Below are 18,094 nucleotides of genomic sequence, written 5' to 3' on the forward strand. Positions count from 1 at the left end.
AACATCGTGGGAGAGGCAAATCGTAGCAGAGTTTAGAGAATTGCAACATTTCTGGGCTTCCATCTCACTTTTTCGTGAAGATGAGTTTCATCCCCGAGGCTATCACGCCGACGTCCGTCCTGTCGTGGCAGTGTGCAGCTACGCTCCTCGTCATATGGATCACCTATTGTCTGGGGCGCGCCATCTACAATGTCTCGCCTCTACACCCCCTTAGCAGGTTTCCTGGCCCCAAGTTAGCTGCTGCATCGTATGCCCCCGAATGCTGGTACGATTTCGTGATGAAGGGGCGGTACACCTATGAGATTGTCAAGATGCACCAAATTTACGGTATGTGATTCTTATTGTCGTAAGACTTAACCTCCCTTAGATACATCAGCTAATGGGGAATAATCTAGGACCCATTGTCCGTATCAACCCTGACGAGGTGCACTGCGACGACGTTCGCTTCACCGACGAAGTATACGCTATCAACGGGAGAAAACGAGACAAGCATATCCACCACATGATCAACCTACCAGACCCGTATAACTCTCACCAGCACTTCTCATACCTTTAGCTTGCTTGCCTCTGACTCCCATCACAGCGCAACCTTCGCCACATTTGGCACGATCGACCACGATCTCCACCGCAGACGGCGAGCCGCCGTCGGCAAGTTCTTCTCCCGGCAGCAGATGCTCAAGCTCGAGCCGCAAGTCCACGCATCAGCGCAAAAGCTCTGCGACAAGCTTCTCTCATTTGCTGGTCCCGATGGCGAGGTCGTGCCTTTGCAAGACGCCTATAGCTGCTTTACGACGGACGTGATTACCGAGTACTGCTTTGGCGAGTCGTTTGGATTTCTTGAGCAGAAGGAGTGGACGCCTAATTATCGTTCGGCTGTTTATGGGGCACTAGTTCATACGTTCCTATTCAAGTTCTTTCCGTGGACGAAGATCGTTATGAATGCTGGGCCGTAGTAAGTGCAGTTGCATACCTACTGGAGCGAGAGTCATCAATAACAGCTGACTTATCTAGTCTCAAGAATTATCTACCTAGGGACACGGCCATCTTTATCAATACCTACGCAGTAAGTTCACTCGGGTTCCTTGGTCAAAATGTATGCAAGACCTCCGAGAACGGCGATTGATAAATAAGCACCACAGACCGTCATCCCAGCCCTCGTAGAGAAGGCGAGAGACCGTAAAGTGACAGGCACGCACAGATACCAACACTCGCCCAATGTCTTCGCCGCATTATTCGACTCCGATCTCCCGCCCGAAGAAAAGACGGTTCCACGACTCACGTCCGAGGGTGCCATCATGATAACCGCGGGAACGGAAACAACAAGCTACACACTGACGATGATCAGCTTCCACCTCCTATCGAACCCGAAAATCTTGGCAAAGCTGACGCGAGAACTTCAAGGGGCGGTCAAGGATCCGAAACACCTGCCAAACTGGCCGACGTTGGAAACACTGCCATATCTGAATGCTGTCATCTCTGAAGGGCTGCGGCTGGCGCCCGGTGGATCGATGCGTACTGGCAGAGTCGCTACCGAAGAAGATCTCGTCTATCGCGGGAAATGGAGGCCTCAAGGAGCGGAAGTTGATGTGGATGTGTGCCATGTCATTCCACGCGGATGGGCGGTAAGTATGAGCGCCATCATCTCACATCTCGATGAGAGGATGTTTCCGAACGCCAAGGATTTTATACCGGAGCGGTGGATCGATGAAAATGGTCAGAGGAGGAGGGAATTGGAAGCTGGGTTCATCCCCTTTTCCAAGGGAACGCGACAGTGTGTGGGAATGCCGTAAGTTTTTGACTACCCCTTGCGAATTCCTTGTTCACCTGTACTGACCTTCTGCGTAGACTCGCATACTCTGAGTTATATATCGCTTTGACTTCGTTGGTGCTGAGGGTCTTTCCGCGTATGAAGCTGTACGATACTACTTTGCGCGATGTTGAGTATGACCATGACTTGGGCGTGCCGATTCCCGCGACCGAGAACGGTGTGAAGGTCAAGATCATTTAGTCTGTTTGAATAATTGAGGATGAACTATCAAGTAAATATATTTGTTGAGCATGTAAGGTGAATCGCTCATGGACTTCCATTCCCACGGGCCAGTTGAGTACAACCGCATCACCAAAATGTCGATTGAACTTGGAAGCTCACAGTCTTTGTGATTCACTACCTAAATATAGCCAAATCCCATCCTCAACATTCACTCAATCCATCTCCCTGCATTTATAAAAACAAAGAACTGCGACCTTGGCTTAATTCTCACAACATTCTCCGCTCCACCGTCTCTTTAACCGACTGTTCAAACTGAAATTTCCCAGTCTATCTAACTTTCTTCATCATGAAGCTTAACGTTTGTGTTGTCGTGGGGTTGACTGCCATCTGTCAAGCCGAACAGCTCTCAGTAATCCCCATCAATGAGACGACATGTCACTCTCTTCCGAAGGCTTCTTCGATTGAAGTCATGCCTATAAATGTGACTACAGCTCACTCAACCCTCAAGCCTTCGTCAATTGGAGTCATTCCCATCGACGTGGTGACAGGCCACTCCCTCCTCAAACCCTCGCCAACCCAAGCCCCATCCAACTGCACATGCACGCATGAGGACACGAACAAACCAGTCACCCATAACCGCCCGGCTGAAGTCCCGTACTGGGGCTTTAAGCAAAGCTGCACTGAAATCCACGGCGACGGAGGCGAAGCAGCAGTTATTTGGGCCTGCTGCGACACGACCTACGGCTACGGCATCCAGAATCGGTTTCGTCTAGGCCAGTGTATCGAGAACGCGCGCGGGAAGCTAATCCCGCGCAAGAATGGGGGGTTCTGGCGCACGTGTGAGGATTGTGGGCTCAAGGATCCAGAGAAGCCGACCGTGTATAGCTGCAAGTGCTGGCCTATGCCTAGGCATGGGGCGAAGCATGAGCGTGTGGAGGCTGAGATCGAGTTGGTAAGTCACGGGGAAAAAGGTTTTAAGAGTGATGATATGATTTTGCTGCTAAAGATATGTGTAGAACGACTTTATCGGTAACGACCATGGCAAGTTGGTTTGCTTCGGCGTCAGGGAGCAGCGCTACTGGGGAAATTGCACCAATAACTTTCCTTGGGATAACTAGACTTCAAGATAGCAGATAAATACACTGAGTCTACTCATTAAGATTCATAAGCGTGAAAAACCTTTGCGATAATTTTCCAACCCCCATCAACCTTGATCAACGTGTGAAAGTCTGTGTAGGCCGGTCCATCGGGGGTGTTTTCCATGTCCACCTTGACGACGGCGGTCGTGGGCGTAATACCAATGACGTCGCAACGGGTCTTGAGGGACGCGCTTGTGCCGTATGTGTCGAAGAATGCCTGAAGGTTGGTGTACGAGCCTAACGAGAGCGTGCCGTCGGCCGGGATCCAGCCGGTCATTGTTGCGTCCTTGTGGAATGCAAGGTCGAGCAGGGCGCGATCTGCTTTTGCGACGCTGTCGACATAGAGTTGGACTGTCTTGATGACTTCGTCATATTCTGACGTTGAGATTGTCTTGATGTTTTTGGACATTGTTGAAGGCTGGTGTTTTGGATGTTTGAGGTTCGAGGACTTGGTCATCACACGGGGTGTAGTTAATTATTCAAGCCTTGGTGTTTGGGTCTGACTTCTGTACACCACTTGGCGTTTCTTTTAAATACCGGACGTAAAGACTGTATCTTCTTTCAGACTAGGTTTGCGCAACCAGCCGGAGGTGCTTTCAAATCAAGCTCCGTGGAATTCCACATAAGGGAATGTTCTTTTCATGCCAAGGAAAGCACCTTGATGGTACCACAACGAACCCCTCCGAGGCCGTGGAGCAGCTGCCGATTGTTTGGTGTTCATCCGCGGAAACCTGCCAAAACCGGAAAAGGACAAGAACCACCTCCACGATGTGCTAGAATACTTCAAACGAGTGTCGGTACTTTCTAAGCTCAAGTTACAGCCAAAGGGATATTTCACTCGCTCGAGAGAATATATCTTGTGTAACTCCAGAGAGTTGCGAGATAGTGATTAATGGAAAAGGTTAAGAGATCAATAGGTATTTCGACAATTAGGCGTGTTTACGGAAGCCCACAAAGCCTTGGCGCCATGTCATGATTTGTACAAGTACCTCTCTCGCATCCCTCAGTTGAATACCACACGGGCGGTCATACAACATACGAGGATCATATGGCTTGGCAAGTTAATCCTTCTTCAAGAGAATCCATCAATGGCCACAGGTACCGTCAGAACGTCCAGACACATGGGCTAAGGTCATGTTGGATTAGGATTAAGACTTCTAGACCAGACTGGAAGGATCAAGACTTACGTCTGCATTCGGCGTTGAGACAGCAATCACTACTTCCAACAGTACAATCGCCTGTTATAAAGTAATTAGTCGGCCAGGATGGGTCGAGGCCATCGTCATCCGTGATGGCGCGAAGGAAACCTACCGCCAGCTGGCGTGCAAGCTAATAGAGGGAATCGAATTAGCAAGGGTTCAAAACTTTAAAGATAGTGAATGAATCCTAGGTAGTTGCCAACTTACCCAGAGAAGATGCGACGAGAGCGCTCATAACCGTGAAGATGGAGAAAATTTTGACCTGCATGGTGTCCTAGGTTTCGTATTGAGCTTCTTGTCGAAGGCGGGTTGTAGGGCAAGTTGAGGTCAATAGCAAAGGCTCTTTACAAATATTTGTGATCCCGCATACTACTAGAAGCTTTACTTGGCAAACTAACCGCCCTACTTATAGATGTGAGAAGTGCCATTTCTTCCGCATCCACATGTTCGGAAAGAGCGGACTTGAACATGCTCGTTAGAAGGCATTATGTTGACTCGAGTCATTGGTTCGTGATTTGACTTTCAAACGGGGTGGATAGCTTCATGATTCAGTGGACAAAGGTACTAGGGAGTCACAGAGGAAAGCGCAAGCATCATCGCGTATGGGCCATAATCCCTGGGGTCTATTGGCGAATAACTGACCTCGGTCTCGCATAATTACTAGTGCGGACACAATGGCCTCGTCAGAATGGTATGTAGAGTTTCAACCGCGTAATACGGGAAACTTTAATAGATGGAATTAGGCATTTGGACTAATGGCACTTAGGGAGTACAATCTCACTGTGAAGCCCTAGGTACGGAGACTTAGTTGAGGATTTTGTCTGCAAATACAATCCCGATCGGGAACTATTTCCCGCCCGATTTAACATCTCGTTACGTTTATGTGACCACAACACCACTGGCGCCTATATATGCTTTGGCGAGAAATGAGAACGTCGCCTCTGGTGTCTCGGTAAGGTCTCTCAAACTTCGCCATAAAAACCATGCGCTCCTGAGGACGGTCCTGAGCCATCCGAGATGGTCTTGCATATATTGTAAAGGAGCATCAACAATCAAAACTTTACAGCTTCAGATTCAAACTTGAGAAGATGCCGTAGTCCAAATTATAGTCATCATACTCACATCTTGCTGTTGTATTCAAAGTGTACATATAGTAAAATTCGCCGACGGCCTGGCATAAGATAGGTGAGTAAACACGCTGCATACTAGCTTGAATAAACACACTCCGCACTTTTATTTCTGAAGAGGGTTGGAAGCTAGCGTACGGACCAGTGGGTTGCAATTAAGACAACACGTCCAGACTACTCAATGTTACTTGACGAGCGATGCAGCTACTTGACGAGCGATGCAGCCATTGTTTGGGGGAGATCCAAAATATGGAATCGCAAGTTTGCCCACCCGTCTCCTGGAATTATTAACTTTTTGAGTAGTCCAGCTTCAGAACGATATCGACAAACACGTCTATAGGGGAGTACTTTGTGCAAAACATGTAGACGGAGGTGGGAACATATCAAGTGAAATCTGGCACCGAGGTGAGAAAGGATTTATAAAGAGAAAACCATCATCTAGATACCACCAATACCTGATGTAGGGAAAAAGAACAACAAAATATTGCACGACCTAGGGCGTGATGAAACAATTGGAGATGGAGGCGCGCCACGAGTTCATACATGATCTGGTTAATGGCGGCGAGGATTTCATGACGCGAGCCAAAGAGGTGTACAGTTCAGTCATCTGACATACATATGTTGTGGATATTAAAGTTCTCGGCGTTTAAGAATCAAGAACCAAGAACTCCAAAATTTCCGTCGTTAGTATACACCCGCATCTCCGATACTCAATCTTTCCGCACTTAAGCACCTTACCTTTCACGAGCGATCACGTTTTCCAATACCATTTCTTATTTTACTCATTACAACCCTAGCCTCGGCGTCTCAAAATCCTTCCATCCTATTTTGTGACCTCGACAGGAACTACAACCAAAATACCCGAAAAGTTCAACGAGATGGACCGCCAGTGTCCCCAGAGCAATGCACTGCATAGAAGTTCTCTGGAGAGACTCCCGCCCGAATTACTTATGGAAATTTGCAAAAGCCTAGACAACGTATGTTCTACAGATTCGCGTCACTTCGGGAAACCCCTCAAAAGTCTTGCGTCACTCTGTCGAGCATCGAAGCTTTTGCACGCTATTGGAACAGCTGTGCTCTATCAGCGATTTCAATTTCGGATCAGCAGAGATGAACCCAGCTTGAGAAGACTGATACAATTTATATTGACGATCCGGCGGAATTCTCTCCTGGCTGGGCATGTGAGAGACTTGACTCTTGAGATACATAATGCAGACTATCTGAGCTACCGCCGAACGACTGTCCACGAATCATCAAGAAACCTAGACTTGGAACTTGTATTGTTGGCACCCACGCTTCGAATGCTCCGGTATTCCACCTCGACCTTGCAGTTCGCCATTATTCTAGCGCAGTACCTTATCATACGGCTGACACAACTGAGAAGACTATCAATGAGGTCTCATTGTCCTAGCTCAACGCACATAGTAGGTAATTGGGCCTATCTTAGAACAAATGGACGACCAGGGAGCTTGCCACTTTTACGAATCGTGGCAATCCAAGCAATGGAAGCACCCGCAGCATCCCAAAAATGGAGCTCTAGTATTTTACAAGCTCTTTGTCAAATCGCGCCAAACATCACCTATTTGGATACTGAGCTGGTTATACCGTTGCCAACATCTATCGACATGGCAAACGCAACCTTTCACCTGCGCAACGTTGAATATCTCAATCTAAACGGGACAGAGATAGGATCTGAGATGCTGTCTTCATTGGTCAATTCCTGTGGACCACTGAAAGGTTTCAAGTATCGACCAGCCACCTGGAACATGTATGGATGGCGTCCTCGGACGCGAGAAACTGCCGATATCACCGCTGGGTCGATACTAGATGCACTCAGACCTCACGCAAATACGTTAGAGTCTTTGGACCTAAACATTATGGAAAAGGTCTTCCGTTCAGGCCGTCGGGAGCAGCTGGAATCCATGCGACATTTCGAAAGTCTCACATACTTGGGACTGGATAGCTTCTGCTACGACGGGCGACAGTCCCTAGGCAACATTCTCCCAGGCAGACTGGAGACTATAGAAATCACATGCATGCATGAAACGATGCATGAAGATGTCTTGGAGCTGGCGCGTTTAGCTAATTGGCTTCCCAACCTCCACACGGTTAATTTATATCCTTGGCCCAATAGCACGAGCTGCCCTACGAGTATTCTCAAAATCTCGACCATTGCTGAGCAATTTCGACAAAGAAACGTCGTATTCTCATTCTCTCACGGAACCTACCTCAATCGTGCATCCAAATGGGGGTGTGCCTGGTTTCTAAACCGCTTGGCCCCGTGGTGCCCTCCCCACGGACAGCTTGAGACAACAGCTTAGCTAGAAAACGATTATCTGTTTGGGAAGCACTGATGGAGAATAGCCCCGCTTCATAACTGCCGAGCCGAATCAATATGATGATTTATCTACAATGGACTAATCATTTTGTCCTCATCATCCATGGTATAGACTATACACAATTATTGAGGCAACATTGGTCCTAAATGGTATTGGTAGTTGGGTAATCGGGATGAAATAGTTGAGCTGATAATTGATAGAAACTACGGCCCAATACAACTTGTTCATAGTAATTGAGATTTAATTGCAACAAGATCTTCATGTGAAATCACAAATAGGGGCTGATGAAATCAGCAGAGAAGTGTATGTTGAGCTCCAAACGACCAGAATCGCAAATCCAACCCTTTCCGATCACCTACTTCATGAAAACTTTCAATCACGGAAATACCACCAAAGGGCCTCGAACCCTCTTTTCAGAGGTGACCATTGACACACAACTTGCAGTTGTTTGACTAGAGAGTTTGTAAGCCTTCTGACTGAACCGAGAACGATCGAGATAACTAACAGCTGACAAAATGGTGGCTACAACAGCGGCTGAGCATTTGGAATCTTCCTTCACATCTGTTTTCAGATTCCAGATTAGCAATTGGCAAGAAGGATTGTTTCTCGCTGTTGTTATTGTTTCACCCTGAGTACCTGGTTAAGGTGCTGTCGGAGGCGTGAATCCGAGTAAAAGAGGGGCGACATCACGATGGAAATGCTTACCGAGTCCGCGAGCAGCGATCGCCCACATGCAGGTGACACCACCCGGGGTAACAGATCCAAGGCAGCCTTAGCAGATGTCAGTAAAGGACAGGAAATGTAAGACGAGGGACTCTCTTACTAAAAAAGCGACGCCAGCCACAGTGCATGAACGGCACGTTGCTCCTCTTGTCGAGATCTCTGTTCTCAAGGTCCAAATCGGTGTCTAGCAGAGTTGTCAGCTTTGTACTCTTCAAAGGATCTCTTCCATCACCAAAACTTCATTCCAATTTGAAATGACGATACCTTTGAAGTAAGCCTCGAGGGCAGTTTTCCAATCATCAGGGAGGTCCTTCGGGATCTCAATGTTCTCAGCAGCTCTCAGGGCCAAAGCACCTTCCGCAGAAGGCAACTCAGCTGGGATGGCCAGAGCCAGGGGTGCCAAAACAAGGCAGGTGATGAAGGAGCTGAAATGCATTTTGGAAAGTTGACTTGAAGAAGATTCAAATACTTTGGTGATGAGATTGTGGGAAAGGTTGTTGTCGATGTCGAAAAGTATTCACGAGGAAACGAGGCTGCTGTTGCTATTTATATGGAATCTTTGATATATCACGATACTTGCAAGCTCAAGACAACTGATATGTAGTCTGTTTTACCACTATTGGGAATGTATGGCTGGTTGCCATCATGTCGCTGCTCCATGGGCCCTGACGTCTGCACTGAACTGATTCATCACGAGATGCTTCCTTGCCACGCGCATTACAGTCCGCTCCTTATTGGTCAATAACGCTCGTTCGTTCTATTGAGCTCGTTGTGGAACTTTCAAGAGAGTTTATCGGAAAATAAAAAGCTTCTCACATTTAATTTCATTCCAGAATTGGGTAAATCAGTGTGTAGCTGGCCAGTTGACATGTCGGCGAGTCAAGATGCAGCCGAACATCCGAGCCGCAACTGACTCCTTGACGATCCATGCGCGAACTCAAAAAAGTCAAAGACGGATGAACTATGGCCTGGGCTTCGTACTGGCCACTCAGAATCTCTCAATAACTCCACGAGGACTTGCTGTCATCAAACTTTGTCATATTTATCGGCTGCTCGAGATTCAGCCATATGAGTAGAGAAGAATTAGCCATAGTCTTCACGATAACTGAGTTTGGGATCGTTGTGAAGCAACGCAACAACGTGGACACTGGCGAGGATCTCATAGGATGTTGGGCAATCAAAGAGAATACGTTTTTGGATTTGAACTCGGAGTAGACAATTGTGTTCGTGGAGTTGCGCTTACGATTTGTCAAGCAATGATCATGAGTGTCATGAACAGATTGCATACAACATTGCATGAGACCTGCGTATATAACGCCCAGAAAGCTCCCAACGAAAACAAAAATATTGTCCATAACAGCAGAAAACTACCACCGCACACTCCCAACTCCAAGCTTTACTCAAGATTTCTCTTAACCCCCCTACCTTACACAACAAAGTCACAATGGCACACTTCAGCCGCCCCGTTCTTCTCATCCTCACCACTCTCTTCCTCTTCTACGGCTTCAGCACCGCTTTCCCATCTCTCGCGGGGGCTCTCGAGCCCCGTTGCTGGCGCAAAGCCTGCGATCACTGCGAGCGTGTCACTGTCACCATCGATCACCCAGGCTCCTGCAACAGCGTCAACCGCGATAATCTCAAGGCAGCCATCGACAGCACCTTCGTCAACTATGCCGGCAACTGTAGAGGCGAAGAGGCCGGCTTCAGCAACCAAGCAATTGCTGGCATTCAGGGAATCGGTTGCAGAGTTACTGTCAACTTTCCTCGTGGCAACAAGGGTGTCGACTGGGGTGGTTTGATCGGTTCCAACCTGGTTGGAACGGGAAGCTGGGCTGTCTCTGGCACCTCTACCGATGGCAGCGTGCACTGCGGCGGTTCATGCCAGTGGTAATCACAATGACATCACAATCCTTCGACTTGATCACTGCATCATTGGTTTCCGGAACGATAGGTCCAATGATTGCGCAAACAGCACTCACATGGGATGTGGCCCGGCTGTTAAACACAAATGTCAGAGCCAGTTGGACTTGACCGGATATGTTTCGCTTTTCTTCAATATGCATTTCAATGCACCAGCTTGAGTTAAATCATCATTCACTTTTAGTTTCTCAAATTAATTCTCATCATCAATTATTCTCCGTTTTTACTGTCGAGACAAGTTTGCTGCGTCATTGAAACTCCAAGTTACTAGCAGACCGAGAGTTGGAACAAGGACACCATAATGCAGTTCCACACTTCCACCCAAGTCGATCTGCTAGGAAGCTGGGCGCCTAGACAAGATCAAATGACATTATTGTGGACTATTCGGTAGCTCTATCCCCTGCTGCTTGTTGGTTTAGTCTCCGCATCCCGCGGGCTGCCCATCACTCTTGGCTGCTGACATGCCAAGCAGGAGCTGATAGCGTGTCAGCCTCGACATTCGTTGCAGAAGCGAGTGCGAATTCACAGCCACAAAGGATGCTGTTACCTGCATGTTACCTAAGGCAATTTTAAATACTGCGAAGTTCCCAAAAACACAGTTTCGTATAAGTCCACTTCTTCCTCTGGATTGACGAGTGACGCGATGATATTTCGCAACCTGAATTGTTGCTTTCACACTCTTCCAGTCTTCACTCTAAACGAATCGACCTCTCCGCAGTGAATACTACCAAGCATTTAGAGACAAGAGCCTTTCAAATGCTCCAAAATCACGGTCTTTCTTTCCCAGATGATCCTCAGCCAAGTACGAATATGCTGGCTACCATAAGCAGTGAAAGCAAAAGAGCGGCTTCCCTGACAGCCACCAGCTTAGTGCAAAGCATTTTGAAACAACGGGATAAGGTCGTCGTAAAGACTGGAGGGAATAGCAGTGGAAAACAGCATGGCCTGGTGGAAGAGATTGCCCAATCGGCGGCGGCAGGTATCGGTACCATCTCTGAAGCCTTACATCACAGAAAAGAGAAGAAGTCCAGAGCACTGAATTCAGACAAGCCCTCAAGTCAGCCAGGCAGTATCAGCAGTACGGAGTCTACACCGATACAGCTCGACGAAGGAACGGGAAAAGCGAACACCACTGACCTTGGAGCAGCAACTCACATGTCGACTTCGCCATCTTCTCAAGACACAAACAATCTTGCATCAGCTTTCCTCAAGCGACACCCGCTGAAGATTACTGGAATGCTTGAGGCCGGGCAGAGACTCTCTCTGCCGGTGCTTGTGCCCCAGAGACGGCCCGAAAAGCGAGCGCGGGGGTTCATACGAGCCTACGCACCCATGCTAGTCGACGTTGATATCAATGAAGATACTTTCCTCGACTTCATCGATACCCTCAATAAGTCATTGGAACCCAATCCTTGGATCAATGCCGTCAATTTGGCGGGCTTTGCAGGAGAAGCGCTGCCAGATCCTGCATCGCTGCTCTTTGGATTCGCCGTCGAGGCTGCCACCGAGGCTGTCATGGAGGGTCAAAGCCTGTTCTGCTCCAACAAGTTCTTGAACTGCGTCAATGCAGACTTCTTCATTCCACGAGGGTTGGTATGCCTCGTTGTTACATGGCAGCCCGACAATGACTGCGGCCAATTCGCAACCAATTTTGTGGAGGAGGTGGATGCACTACAAACCAAGCCTGATTTAAAGCAGGAAATCTTAGATATTGCTGCAGGGAAGAAGAAGCCTTCAGAGGGCTGGCAAGAGTTGAAGACACAGATGGGTGACTTGATGAAGCCCAGTCGTGGCGACTTCAGCTGGCCTGAGCCGGCGCCTCTTATCTTCCCGGACCTCAAGAGCACTCCCAAAATGGCTGACGTTGAAGCTAAAAAGAAGAACGCTTGGGACAGAATGGAAGATTGGATCAACGACTACTCAGACAAACGCGCTCAAGCTAGCTGGGTCGACGAGAACAAGAATCGCCCAATGATCGGATTGATGCCACGGCCAGAGTTCAAGTCACGATACGCTAATCCTACTCATCAAGCATCTAGTGGTGACCTTTTCTCTTTGGTTACAGGAGGTCGCTGGAAACTTGCTACAGACAGAGAAGGCGAACCTAGCAAGTGGCCAGAGAAGACCATTAACGAGGACTGTGAGCAAGAGAAGGAAGATCAGAAGAGCGGCAAGAAGGGCAAAAAGAAGAAGATGAAGGCAGACGGGAAGAAAGTAATCTTGAAAGCGGATCTAGAGAGGAAGGTAGATGGGGAAATGGGGGGGATGGCAGACCGTCAAGAGAGGAGTCAGGAAATTAGTATGATGAGAACTCCCAAAGAAGCAAAGGCCTGCACAAGCAGTATTTGAAAGACAGCGAACAACGAAGCCACAAATAACGAGGTAGCAGATGACCAGGGAAGTGGAATTGGGGACAAAGGCCAAACCTTAAAGGTGAAGACGAAAGCTAATCCATCAAGCAACTCAGGGGATGTCTTCAAAAGTCTTTTCCAAAAGGTAAGTGACCACAATTAATGGGTACACATCGAATCGAAACACTAACTTAAGTGAAAGAACGTACTCTACCTGGCCATCCTGAACTTACCCCCGCCCCCCACCTCCCTGCGCGTGCGGGGAGAAGTGGCCTAGAGACTTGGTTAGTCAGTCTTTGCAGTGACAGTACATGCATTGCATGAAATAGCAGACACTTGGGATAGGAGTGTTTGGAACATAAGACGGAGACCACGGTGGAGGTGCAAAATTTGATTTCTTTCCTAATTACCTTAGAGATCTCTGCAAACTTAGTTCTGCCTGATGGACTCAGTTTAGTTACCTGACAGTGTGTTCAATTATGGGCGGTCCACTTCATTGTTCTCGGAATGTGGCGAAAGTCAATCATCAGGTATTCTCACTCTGAAGAATTAAAGATCCCATTGAATAACACGTAGCGAAGCTTTCATGTTGAATGTCAGCTTTGATAATTAAAGGGATCGAAGTGAAATCCATAGCCCTGAAAGAAAGAGCAACACAAACTCGAGACGTGTTCGGAAGGAAGCCCCCGGTCCTACTGAGCACAGCCCACTGTCCAATATCTCCTTGCCCGCTCCTCAGCCGCAGATCAGTTCTCGATCTCAAGGATTTAGTCAAACATAGAGTTTGCAGTCGCGATGGCCTTGCCACGGGCCTCTGCGGTGAGCCCAGCCAGAACGCTCGCACGCGGTCGGAAAATGCGACTATTGAACTCTATAACTTGTAAGCTTAGCTACTCTCCAGCTCTATCCTTGCAAAAGCTTACCGCCAGTGATACCATTCTTGTCTTCTTGCACAAATAGAACCCTAGTCGAATCAGACCAAGCTACGAGCTTGATCCGGTACAACTTCCAATTGTTAGCAGAGCAAATAACCTGATCATATCGAGAAGTCAATGTTCTACCTTGAAGAAAGGCCGATCAATGTCGGGGAATCTGAGTACCCCAATATCGATCAGAGTCCGCTCATGATGCTCATTCTTGCCGAAGAATGACTCGAAGCTGTCGACAGTTGCTCCGGTTTGGGATACAATATCCGCTAAGTCACCAATCTTGATCTGGGTGCTCTCAAGCACATCACTGTCACTGATGAGGTTGACAAACCATGAATGAACCTTTCCCGCTAGTCAGTAACAGACAATACACCAAAGTGAATGCGGAAAACAACACCTCTTTGACGATGCCAGCATCGGAAGAACCATCGAACTTGAAAGCACTCGAGCTTTCTTTAATGAGTTTGTCGGATCTCGCAACCTCGTCCCTATCAGCCTCCAGGAGGGGATTCTGCATCATGGTAGATAGGACAGCGGCCCAGCTTTTGTCTTTCTGAGCAGCCAATGACTTCATAGTTCCTGCAATCATAATCTTGAGGTCATCGTCCATTTTTTCAAGGACGCTACCGGAGAGGTTGCCATAAGAGGGTGCCAGCTTAGTCTGAAGGTAGTCTGCAGACTTGGTATCGTTCACGCTCATCTGTAGCCCGTGGTTAGTCATTGCCCAAACTAAGGACATCCCGACTTGAAGCACCTTAGAGAAATCGAAGTCTTGGACAATATCGCCAATATCTGTGGCCTTGGAGAAGGCATCCTTCAAGATGGGGGAGGCAACAGCAGCCATGATGATTAGTTGAAGGTGTTAGGCGAAAAGTAAGGATGGTAAAATTGGAGACCGGGTTCGGTTGTTGTCAGAATTGTGAATTGTAATATTTTGATGTCTGGAGATAAGGCAGATCCAGTAGGTGAGAACTGGCGACCTTTATATATGTTGTTTCTAGCAGTGTCACATAAAGATTGGATGCGACAACTGACGTGTAGGTCCTAGGCGGCCCTCATTTGTTCTCGAAAAACCGCTGTTCCAGTAGCAAGCCACGTCTTCAAATGTCCTGGCCCTTCAGATTATCAGCTCATCCTGCAAACAGAGATCTGGAATTCATTTTAGACGTCAAATCCATGTGTGCCCAGGCAATGCAAGTACCTTATTATCACCTAGTACATTGACCCAACAAGCGAAGTACATTCAGAACCGCGGATGTTGTGTGCGACAACTCTTTCGTTCGACGTACCGCCTGATCCATCCTTGGTACATTTGGTTTCTGTCCTTAGACTGAGTTATTCGTATTTGGGTTCCGGGTTCGGGATTTTGCTTGCTGAGCTGGGGTATAGGCGTGCTCTACTTCCTGTGCCATGATGGACTAGTCGAAAACATCGATATCTTCTGAAAGAAATCTGGGACGAACAATAATCGGGGGATTCTGAAAACAGTCTGATCGACGAGGAGCTGAAAGTCGTCACTCAGCGGGAGCGGATTCAGGCAGAGTATCGTCAGTTGCAAGCACCTAAGTAAGGCAGGCCCGTCAACATCGTCTTCTACACTGTGTAATGCCGGCCGCTATCACTTGGTGATTTGCCATCAAAGGCCATTGATGGCTAGGGTGATGAAGCGCTGGGGACGGAATGCGTTCTCGTTCATTGTGTCACGATCTACGCCAACCAGTCCATCCCGAGATCAAACTAGAGGGCGGCTGAAAATTTGGACCCCACAGGCCGAGTCCAGACGAAGTGACGAAGTGGAGTTGACCCACGAATGGACCAGAGCGACCTTATTTCAGAGTCAACAGTTCAGGTCTCAGCCAGGTCTTCAAATTCATCTCAAGTTTTCTCAATTAGAATTGTAGACGGATGAATTGTGCATGCTACGAGTCAAGTAGAGAATTCACATCACCTACGTTAAACGTACTGTTGAAGACGAGACACAACTAGAAGTAGCACATTTGCTCAATGCTCCGGTTGAAATAACATTGCAACTACTACGAAGTACGACGCATGTTCTGTCTTAATGGAAATGATCACATTTTATCCGGGTCACTGGCCCAAAGTTTGGTTTTGAAGCCAATACAGTGGCTAGCTGAAACTGAAGCCACAGCTGAGTGGCACTAGTCGCAAAGCCTAGCAACCCACATCCTTTGGAATTGATCTACTCAAGATCATAGAAAGAGGGAGATATGTCAAGCCACCTAGAAATTCTGCAAACATTTGGTTTGGAACTAGCATGTATAGCTGCTCCGCTCGTGTGGTGCATTGACGTTTAATCACCCTCGATGCGGCGGTCTTCGAGTCCCCAAGATGCATCTGGACTAGATGAGACTCGCCGTTGATCTCGAAGTACTCTCGTTGTATATTATATTTGGAGACGAATATTACACAGCACAAAGCAAGCAGACATAAAGTTGTGAGAGATTTGCCTAAGGAAGGGACTGTATACTATGATAGAGAACTTATTCCTACTCCTGTAGCTTCTGGCTGCCTCCAGAGATGCAGTGAGAACCTACAAGCCGTAGCAGTCGAGTTTATCCAGCCAGTTGAAATTAGCCTCAAATTTATGGATCTTTATCTTACACCAGGTCGGACTATACACATCGTCCAGTCAGTGTTCAGTACACAAAAATCAACTTCGAATATCGCTTCGTAGCTTGTTGATAGTGAGACACCTGGGGTGCTGGGTAGCATATCATGGGCATGACGGAGATGATACTTGTCCTTGTTCTGGAAGCGAGTAAAGTAAACCGCCGCTTGAACCTTTTACAACGCGGTACAAGCTCTTCACTGTGGGTAGCATGGATGCACGTTAAGGTACCTTAGTTGATGAGAAGGGGCCAGGTCAATCTAACAACAAACTCAAGAGCTGGCAAGTCGCTTTTTCGGGGGAAGCCACCTCGCTTATCACGAAAAGCACTTGATACTCACCTCCCTGAGTACCATAACCCAACTGGTATTTGGTGCTTCTGCTAGATGATGAGAATCGATTCATTCAATGGGCACCCATGCCCCTCGCAGCTGTGACGCAAGAGCATCGGGTCATCGCAGGCGGCTAATGAAACGCGGCGGCTACCAAGGGCGAAAGGGCTATGCACTTTTCCTGGTCCAACCGCTTATCCCCGAGAAGAGCTCAGTTTCTTCGGACCAATTGACGAGGCTTTCAACGACCCTTGCCACTCCATTACATGCATGGCCTTAAGGTCTAGAACAACCCTCATTACCGATGAATCCTACGGCACAACGTTGCGAAGTCTTAGTTCAGATCCGGTGTCGAAGGTTCATCACATCTTCACGCATAAAGATGCGCACAGCTTCGCCTCAAAACCAGCTTAAACCCCACCGTGTCTTCGAAGATGGCCCGGAACCAACACTGACAGAGTCATCAACCGAGCCGCTTTCGAGCGAAAATTTCATGAGCGATCTATTCGAATTGCTTTGGCTGGCTTTCGATAACGGTCAAGCTGTCCAAGGTATATTGAATGGTTTGTGTGCCAACACCATTCTTCCCAAGAGGGGTTTGAAAAACAGCTCAATGGCTGACTTGCTAGAGTAGTGGAAGCTGCTGTGGCTGCCGGTGATGTCGAGTTGGTGGTCTGGGCGAGGAGTAGTGCGCTCCGGTTTCCGGACATACTTGCGAGCCTAGTTGAGGACCAGGTTCGGGAGCTGTGTCAACAACACCAAATTGCGACCGTGACTATCCCTAGTATGTATGAACTGGGCCATGCCTGCGGACTTGGATACCGTGTCGGTGTGGCAGCTGTCACCCTCCAAGAGGGGAGCGAGCTGATGGAATCGATCGAGGAGATGAAGGCAAAGATCCAGCGACTTGAATGCGTGTCTGAAGACTCTCAAATTGGAGAAGCCCATTGCGCCAAAGATCACAGACTCAAGTCTGGGGAATTTCAGCTCAACGTCCCATTCGCAGCGATAGCGTTGGAAGTATGTCCAGCGTGTCCAGCGATGACTTCGCTGATTCACCTTTCATGCGCACCGATAGCTGGGGCAGTCTGTCAAGCATGTCTGACTACGACTCGGACTATGGAAAGCCCATTCTTGAGGATGATTTAGAATAAAAGTGGTGAATTTATACTAGATTTCGCCAAGACCATCCGCATTGACGCAGACGGTGTATCGCGAGCGGCAAACTCATGGTGCTCTGGTATTTGATCGAGATCACATTCAGCCCTTATGCAAAGAGCGCACGAAATGGTTCGCTGAGTTGATGAGAAAAACCAAATACTGCAATACATCACACACCAGCTCTCCACCAAGGGTCAGAAAATAAGCAGCCAGCTACGATAGTAACGTCTGCGCCTCCGCCCCTCTAAAGTAATG

The 18,094-nt window shown here is 48.0% G+C and overlaps 8 protein-coding genes across 8 annotated transcripts; 5 read left to right on the forward strand and 3 right to left on the reverse strand.

Moving 5' to 3' along the window:
* Positions 1-80: 80 nt before the first annotated feature.
* CCOS01_00303 (trichodiene oxygenase) lies at positions 81-3,108 on the forward strand (the record flags this gene model as incomplete). Its single annotated transcript, XM_060448500.1, has 8 exons — positions 81-327; positions 396-522; positions 584-952; positions 1,012-1,063; positions 1,140-1,786; positions 1,846-1,985; positions 2,317-2,942; positions 3,007-3,108. The coding sequence occupies 8 exons, from the start codon at positions 81-83 to the stop codon at positions 3,106-3,108; spliced, it is 2,310 nt and encodes a 769-aa protein (XP_060319938.1).
* Positions 3,109-3,145: 37 nt separating this feature from the next.
* Positions 3,146-3,538, reverse strand: CCOS01_00304 (uncharacterized protein; the record flags this gene model as incomplete). The annotated part of the gene is made up of 1 exon (XM_060448501.1): positions 3,146-3,538. The coding sequence occupies one exon, from the start codon at positions 3,536-3,538 to the stop codon at positions 3,146-3,148; it is 393 nt and encodes a 130-aa protein (XP_060319939.1).
* Positions 3,539-6,957: 3,419 nt separating this feature from the next.
* CCOS01_00305 (uncharacterized protein) lies at positions 6,958-7,776 on the forward strand (the record flags this gene model as incomplete). Its single annotated transcript, XM_060448502.1, has 1 exon — positions 6,958-7,776. The coding sequence occupies one exon, from the start codon at positions 6,958-6,960 to the stop codon at positions 7,774-7,776; it is 819 nt and encodes a 272-aa protein (XP_060319940.1).
* A 431-nt stretch (positions 7,777-8,207) lies between these two features.
* On the reverse strand, positions 8,208-8,953 carry CCOS01_00306 (uncharacterized protein; the record flags this gene model as incomplete). Its single annotated transcript, XM_060448503.1, has 5 exons — positions 8,208-8,246; positions 8,300-8,355; positions 8,500-8,565; positions 8,618-8,701; positions 8,782-8,953. The coding sequence occupies 5 exons, from the start codon at positions 8,951-8,953 to the stop codon at positions 8,208-8,210; spliced, it is 417 nt and encodes a 138-aa protein (XP_060319941.1).
* Positions 8,954-9,961: 1,008 nt separating this feature from the next.
* On the forward strand, positions 9,962-10,408 carry CCOS01_00307 (uncharacterized protein; the record flags this gene model as incomplete). The annotated part of the gene is made up of 1 exon (XM_060448504.1): positions 9,962-10,408. The coding sequence occupies one exon, from the start codon at positions 9,962-9,964 to the stop codon at positions 10,406-10,408; it is 447 nt and encodes a 148-aa protein (XP_060319942.1).
* An 839-nt stretch (positions 10,409-11,247) lies between these two features.
* On the forward strand, positions 11,248-13,065 carry CCOS01_00308 (uncharacterized protein; the record flags this gene model as incomplete). The annotated part of the gene is made up of 3 exons (XM_060448505.1): positions 11,248-12,577; positions 12,905-12,933; positions 12,991-13,065. 3 exons carry the CDS (start codon positions 11,248-11,250, stop codon positions 13,063-13,065), a joined length of 1,434 nt encoding a protein of 477 aa, XP_060319943.1.
* A 772-nt stretch (positions 13,066-13,837) lies between these two features.
* On the reverse strand, positions 13,838-14,561 carry CCOS01_00309 (uncharacterized protein; the record flags this gene model as incomplete). Its single annotated transcript, XM_060448506.1, has 2 exons — positions 13,838-14,059; positions 14,115-14,561. The coding sequence occupies 2 exons, from the start codon at positions 14,559-14,561 to the stop codon at positions 13,838-13,840; spliced, it is 669 nt and encodes a 222-aa protein (XP_060319944.1).
* A 2,499-nt stretch (positions 14,562-17,060) lies between these two features.
* On the forward strand, positions 17,061-17,832 carry CCOS01_00310 (ribonucleoprotein-associated protein; the record flags this gene model as incomplete). Its single annotated transcript, XM_060448507.1, has 3 exons — positions 17,061-17,229; positions 17,313-17,691; positions 17,757-17,832. The coding sequence occupies 3 exons, from the start codon at positions 17,061-17,063 to the stop codon at positions 17,830-17,832; spliced, it is 624 nt and encodes a 207-aa protein (XP_060319945.1).
* Positions 17,833-18,094: the final 262 nt, after the last annotated feature.

The sequence above is a fragment of the Colletotrichum costaricense genome, assembly GCF_030867565.1.
Source record: "Colletotrichum costaricense strain IMI 309622 chromosome Unknown Scaffold_1.1, whole genome shotgun sequence".
Taxonomy (NCBI): Eukaryota; Fungi; Ascomycota; class Sordariomycetes; order Glomerellales; family Glomerellaceae; genus Colletotrichum; species Colletotrichum costaricense.